The 7,640-nt window shown below is 39.7% G+C and overlaps 1 protein-coding gene across 1 annotated transcript; it reads left to right on the top strand.

Moving 5' to 3' along the window:
- The first annotated feature begins 892 nt into the window (after positions 1-892).
- On the top strand, positions 893-7,114 carry LOC106014231. The gene is made up of 4 exons (XM_013091502.1): positions 893-1,959; positions 2,963-3,114; positions 4,717-4,854; positions 6,722-7,114. The coding sequence occupies exons 1-4, from the start codon at positions 1,273-1,275 to the stop codon at positions 6,930-6,932; spliced, it is 1,188 nt and encodes a 395-aa protein (XP_012946956.1). The 5' UTR covers positions 893-1,272; the 3' UTR covers positions 6,933-7,114.
- Positions 7,115-7,640: the final 526 nt, after the last annotated feature.

The following is a 7,640-nucleotide window of genomic DNA, read 5'->3' as shown; positions in this document are numbered from 1 at the left end:
GGGGGGGTGCGTGTGTTTGCGTGCGTGCGCGTGCACACGTGCGCTCCTGTATAAACACTTACAAGTTAGATCTTTCTTTACATATTCTTTCATAATCAATCTCGACTATGTATTATGCAATTTTAACCCTCTGTCATTCCTTCATGCATTAAGCCCATGTCTTTGCACACTCCTTCCCTCGTCACACAAGCCCAACAGCTTTGTAAACCACAAGATCAGCTCTGTTTACCTTCATGTGAAAACGCTCACCCTTCAAAACTCGGTACGACGGTGCCTTCAATAGCTACCATTGTTTTACAAGTTACTTTGTCTACGCGGCGATCCCTTTCAAAAATTGTTGCCTGTCGTCACAATACAAGGTACAAAGTTTCCCTAACAGGCCAATCTTGTCGCTGCAAGACAAAAGGCTGGGGAAAAAATTCCACCGTGGTGTTAACGCTTTTAAGACTAACATAGCTGTCGAAGTGCTGGGCTGGCCTGATCGAAGCTGTGCTGAGTTAAGCTCGATCTTGCAGGTGCAGAAAACCTTTTAATAACGGCCGACAGCTGTAAAATGGATTGACACTTTCTTTAAAATATTGCTGCTCTTTGGTGAGAAAAGGGAATGTATGAAGAGAACGTTCGTCGCGCTTGCTTCGGCAATAGGTCAATAGAGACTCGACTGGAGTTCCCTGCTATAATCTTATTATCGGCATACGGGGACAGGGATTGTGCCAGAGAGCTACGGATTATCTGTCCCGGTAATCGCTGTGATGTCAGTTCGTGGGCAGGCTGCTCTTCTGTATGGCTCAAGGCTCTTTCTTTGTCATCTAGCGTTTAGTTTCATAATTCTACCGAGGCGTGGACAGGGTACGCACAAGGACCTGAAGCCGTCCTGCCGTTGTGAATGGCTACAGTTGACTAAACTAGTGTTTAACCAAAGAGTGGTCAGTAAAGGCGCACTTGGCATAAATCCCTGCACTCAAAACGCCTTGGGGCAGTTTGACGACGGAGAGCCTTGCTAATTGGCGGACGGATTTCGCTTTTTTTTTCTCTTCAAGGATACCCAAACTATTGGAATTTCTCTCACAGTTGTGTGGCAGTTACAAAGGTGTGCTCTGGGAATAAGATGCAGCTGCAAAGATTCTATTCATAAATTATGTGGATTTTTGTTTGATAGCGAAAACGGTAATGTGTCATTAAGACAAGGATTCGAGTAAACAAGTATTTAAAAAATTGTTTTTGTTTTCTTCAGGGAGTGCATTGTTAGTAAGGTAGTTATTTCACTCAGACATGGAATGTCAAATTGTACCCACTGCCAAAATTGAACGGCTGAAAATTAAAAAACACAGGGAAGCTAAAGAGAAAGCCTTGAATCAAAACTGCGTATGTGACGGAGACTGTCATAGGATTTATTCATCGATGCCAACTTTCAAAGCACCTAAGTCAACGTTTCCGGATAAAGAAAAGGACAGCGAAGGAAAGAATATTAAGAGCCAAATCCAGAATTCAAATAAATATAATCATTTCACGATGTCAAGGCCAGGTCTCAATGGGAGTCCACTTTTGTCACAAAGTCCAGCAATCTGTGATTCAGCCGAGATATCCACAGACCCAAACAACAAAGATCAAGCTACAACTGACACTAACAGGAAAATCAAAACTGGAACAGTTTCATATCAGTTAAAGTGCAATGGAAGTACCGTCCCAGAAACCACCTTAAAATCTAACCCCAAACATGGCTCTGAGCGCAGACGAGCCAGTGACGGAGATGAAATGGTGGATGCAAATCGCAGTCGAACTGGAGCCAGGAAGTCTGTCGTTCAGATTTCAGACAATTTGCCCACTTTGTCTAAATCTCCAGTAAGAGAGGCGACGGGGTCACATACAGTCTCCCCCAGACAGGGCTCCGCGAGAAACAGGCTTCAGGAGAGAAGGAAGTCATCCCCTGTCAAATATGGCGCTGAAAACCCATTTCTGGTGAGTAGAGGGAGACTTCGAAAGGGTTCTTGCTACTAACCTTTAAAAACAATTACTATCGAAGAACTTTCGAAAATTTATTATTAGTTAATCTACATTTTGGTAAACGGGAAGCACATAAATTTTATGAATGTTATAATATTATTATAAATTTATATCCCCACGAGACACAAGAAAGAAGACTGAAAACAGATTACTTGAAATAGTGTTTATGAGAAAGAAGGCAGAAAAAGGAAGGAGGCAGGGAAGATACTCCTAAAATAAATAGATTATGTCTTCTAAATCTATCCTTCTCCCCCCCCCTCTCTCTCTCTCTCTCTCTCTCTCTCTCTCTCTCTCTCTCTCTCTCTCTCTCTCTCTCTCTCTCCCTCTCAATCTCTCTTTCTATTGCTTTTATTATGTTCATGTTACTTTCAATTTAACTAAACATGCATGTACATGCAGATATCGTTCAATTTTTTTTGCATCCTTTGTGAGTGCGACAGTGTGTCCTCACTTGTTCTGTGTGTAATCTTGGGTAAGTTCGTGCTTAAGTTGAGCAGTTCTGAATAAGTACATAATTTAATCGATTTAACGCGAAGTTGTTTTTTATTTTCCAGCATTGAATTTTCACTAAACTAATTAATAATAACCCTATTGGTGTTTAGAAAAACAGCTCCACATTTTTGGGGGAAAAAGGTTTTGCACGTTTGATTCTATGTTTACGAGTACGTTACAACGACAAATCTCATGATTGTACATACAGTACTGTCGAATAATCATGATTTTGAACGTAACTTACTTAAAATGAACTTTTCTCTTTTCTGGTGAAGCGTCTCTTCCAGCACATGTGTGTTTGTATAGGTGTTTTATGGTTTGCTTGTGCTTGTATCTTCATCCTTCTTATCTACTTTTTATGAACGAATTTGTTTTGTTGTTGGGTTTGTTTTTTTGTTGATTGTTGTTGTTTTGTCAAGGATTGTCTCTGAGCGTATTGTTTAGCCGGCCCCTATTGTTTTGGCAGGGTGTTGCTGAGTCTTCCGCTCTGCGGCGTAAGTCGATGAACGACAGCCGGGGTGTCTCTCCTTGGTACTACATCGACTCCAGACCAGTCTCCTCAGATACCCACGGCAGGCCTCACCGCCGAAACGTCATTTCTCCTACCACGCTACACAGGTCAGTAAAAACATCATTTTTCACCCATAAATGTCGGTGGCTCAGTGGTTAAACTCTCAGACTCGCAACCATAAGGTTGTGGGTTCGCATCCCGTCAGGGGTCCGAAGTTGTGTCCTTGGGAAAGGCACTTTACTCGCATTTTCCTCACTTCACCGGGTACTCAGCTACAGACAGTGAAAGATCGTATTAATTTGTTAGTGCTTGTGCGCTTAATCAGCTGCTTGCATTGTATTATGCTTACCGGGAAGCTGAGAATGTGTGTGAGTGTTCAATGGTCTGCTGAGGTATTAATATAGTGTGTACTGTAAAGCGCATGGAGCTTGCTGTCGAGCGGGGTTATACGCTATACAAATGCTATTATTATTATTATTATTATTATTATTATTATTATTATTATTATTATTATTATTATTATTATTATTACTATTATTATTATTATTATTATTATTATTATTATTATTATTATTATTATTATTATTATTATTATTATTATTATTATTATTATTATTAAAGGAGCTTTGTAGCTCGAACACCGACAAGGCCTTTCCACACATAAGTATAATATTTACTGTAGTGATCTATCGGCTGCTCACTTATAAACTGCCCGTGCATTGCTAGTATAAGTAATCTCTACCTTTTCAGAAGCTATATAGAAATGTAATTAACTGCATGGAACCTTCGCTTATCAAAATAATTAGGAAGACAGAAATGCAATTTCTGGTACTCTTGAGCCAACATGAAGACCTCAGTTTGCTCTCACTGGAAAAGAGGCTGTTGCAACACAAGAACAGTTAACTTAGAGAGTTGAATTAGTTGGATAAAATAGTGAAAGGGAGAGCGAGACATTGTCATCATCATTATTATTGTTTTTATTATTATTTATTATAATTATTATTATTATTATTATTATTATTATTATTATTATTATTATTATTATTATTATTATTATTATTATTATTATTATTTTAGTTTACGTTTTTTGAAGCATTGGAGAGGAGAAAATGAGCTTTTGACTATGACTGCTGATGTCTGCTCCAAACATGGCTTTTGGTGATGCAATGGAAGCAAAATAATCCAGAAGTCGTGGGTAAAAGTAATTTATGCTAGAGAGAAATGGGGACGAGGGTATTCAGACAAATTGTATAAATAGACAGTTATCATCTAAAGCATCAAGTATTAAAGATGAAATGTTCAAATACAAACATTGAGCCGAAAATACCTTCATAATGCTGGGTGACTGCAAATTGTGTTCGTGCAAACGACACATCTGACTAAAGATTATAATAGATACTCTCTGATTCGAAATAAAATTACCATACCAGGTACTTTTTTTAAAAATACTCTTAATTAGCACGTCTTTTAGAAGTGCAACAAAGGCTTTGATCTTAATATAAAGCATTGAGAGGTTGGCAAGGAAATCGTCTTTGATTTCATAACATCACACTCAACCTTACAATATGTTCATCACTCTCCTTACTGGATCCTTGTTATTATGGTAAGTATGCCACAAATAAAACAGGGACTGGGGAGGAATACTATAAAGCTACTGTAAAAAAAAATTGGATCCATAATAGATCTATATTATGTCTGTTCACTTACAGACTGAGCACAGAGGCAGAGACAGAGAGGGGCGGGTCGGCTGCCTTGTCTTTTTGCACAGAGGATGATTGGAAACTTTACGGTTCCAACTTTCCGAACCGTCGACTTGTCTCTCATAGAAAGCTCAATCATGAGTGCAGGTTTGTTTGGTTTTATGTCTCTTTCACCCTTTGAACTGTTATTTACGGTATTTTTTAAACGAATTAAACCCCTATAGAAAGCAAATAGCTTATTATATCAAAGATGGATTCTTAAACACTCTCTGTTCTCCTCCTAACCCCCAACCCCTTTCAGCATCATACCTGAAACTTTCTTTTCTCATTTCCATTTCTTCGCTTTTAAATGATTTCAAATAAAACGTTGAAGTGTTGTTGAAATAGGTTGTCACAAGCTGTCAAAAGTCCAAAGAACAGACAGAAAGTCTTTAATGTTCAGATAATATAAGATAAGTGGGTCAAGAAGATACCTTTGAGCCTTTACATTTGCACCAAGGCGCTCATCTCTCCATAAGTGTTGGTTATGCACGCGCGCGCTCGCGCGAATTTGTGTGTGTGTGTATGTGTGTGTGTGTGCGTGTGTGTGTGTGTGTGTGTGTGTGTGTGTGTGTGTGTGTGTGTGTGTGTCTGGACGAAGAGGGAGGGAGATGAATGTGTGTGTCTGTGTGTGTTGTTTTGGAGAGTGAAAGACAGAGGGAGGGACAGAGAAACGGGCGTGTAGTATGTAATTTTGCGCTTGCGAGCGTGTGTGAGAATGTGAGTGTTTGTAATTGTGTGTGAGTGTGTGTGTGTGTGTGTGTGTGTGTGTGTGTGTGTGTGTGTGTGTGTGTGTGTGTGTGTTTTATACGTGTGTGTTTGTACGATTGTATTTATGGGTAATGTGTGCATGTGTTAGTTTCCATAGTGTGTACACCCTATTTTCCAAATGCAATGATACGATAATAAAACACATGTAATACAGCACACAATTTCGTCCTGTATGTTTAGAGATTGGTCTCAGCTGGCAACACAGTGACCAAAATGTGCTTTTCAAACATACGGATTCTCAAATCTCTTCGCAAAAAATGTTTGTTGATTATAGAAATACATATCTGTAATATTTCCGTCTGGACACACAATAAGCAGTTAAGATGCTTGGCACAAACATAGAGAAATGCATGAATAAGCACATTTCAATCTTGAATTAATAAGTCGGTTAGGGTATGGTGTGGTGCTAATTGATTGCCCCTGTCAAGATTCCAAGGTTATAAGTTGGGACCAAAGAGGTTAGATTTAGTACTAGAGTTTGTGGCAGTAATGTGCCCCACGTAAACGAACCGGGACTGCGTGTTCCCACTCTGGGACGCTGAACCTCAAGGACAAGACATGTGCAGTTCAACAGACGGACGAGTACCTTTCGAGACTCACGTGGAGGCGTCTCGGCGGTCTTTGGAAGAAATCTTCAAGCTTGCACTATGATATAGGGGTAGGGTGGTGCTTAATATATTAGAGCTCGTGGGTGGCGAGGTGGGTGGACTCAGTTTGTTCATGTAAATGGAGGCACGCCGGTCATGCCCACAAGGGTAAGCAGGCCCCATGTCTGACACGTGTGACGTCACTACTGCCAGCACTAATATTATATATAACCTCTTTGGTTGGGACCTTCTGACCTAACATCCACAGGAAGATGGGAAGCTTTAAAAAGTGGATAAACAACTCGAGTTCAAGAATGCCCTTTTAGTAATTAGAACCAGAAGCATCTTCACAATAACTCTGTAGATCTACCTCGGTTAATAAGGGTGATAATATTTTTGAAGAAATTAAATGATTAGGTTTATGTCAACAGTGTCATGTGATCAAGAAGGGAGGAGATAAGATTTAATTGTGAGTTGCACCACATGTAGTATTTAGATGTTGTTGTTGATGTTGTTGCAAATTTACGTGGAAGACATAGGACGCTTAACAGTGTGAAAACGATGCTTCATTTGTTTCTCAACAATGGAGTACTAAAAACATATTCTATCGTTTCCAGCTTGCCATACAGCGACAACATAGGCCTAGAGGAGACAGTGACATCTGACCAGGCCAAAAAAGCCTCGAAACAGAAGCATCATCGGCAAACTCCAAAAAAGCCTGCGAACACACGGACTCCGAAACAGCTGTGGTACCGAACCATCCGGAGTATTCTTGCTGCTAACTATCTTTACCATCAAGTTCAGAAAAAGAAGAAACATGTCCAGTAAGAAAAGGAAGCAGTTCGCTACCTTACAATTACAAAGTTCTAGCAAAAATTTCTGACTCTTTTGAGTGACTGAGACCATGAGGTCCGAAACCAAAATTATGTTCCATATCAAAATCATAAGAATATCCGGAGTTGTTTTCGAGATATTCAAAGAATTGCATTCGAAAAAGCTTTATCTTGTGAAACTCAAAACTTTTAATGTCAAATTTCTCAAAACTAGGTACTGAGCCGATAGAACTTTGCAATTTTGGGGTAGCGAGTTGCTGATCCTTTCCAGCGTTGATGCCATCATCTTTTGGTCATTTAAAAGGTATTCACTTAGTGTTAGTGAGAAAGTATTACTGCTGATGGTAAGTTCGCCAACATAAGCGAAATGGAAAAAATCCACTGGCACTCAGAAAAATATGTTTATAGATAGGCATGGGATTCTAAGTGGGCTTCATTTCAACATTTGTGTAGGGGTACTTGCACAAACAGATGGAGTCTTTTCTTGGAGCACCACACGCGCCTTGTGCTATCATTGACATTGTCTGTGGTTAGTATAGATGTAATTTGTACGCTGAAGGTGGCTTGGAAATGGTGTATTGGGTGGCCAAGAATAACAAAAAGGGAAAAGGGGGGGGGGGGCATGAAAGCTCCATCATCATCATCATCATCATCATCATCATCATCATCATCATCATCATCATCATCATCATCATCATCATCA

Source organism: Aplysia californica, unplaced genomic scaffold (genome assembly GCF_000002075.1).
Source record: "Aplysia californica isolate F4 #8 unplaced genomic scaffold, AplCal3.0 scaffold00002, whole genome shotgun sequence".
NCBI classification, from domain to species: Eukaryota; Metazoa; Mollusca; class Gastropoda; order Aplysiida; family Aplysiidae; genus Aplysia; species Aplysia californica.
This window is presented reverse-complemented; position numbering and strand designations above follow the sequence as displayed.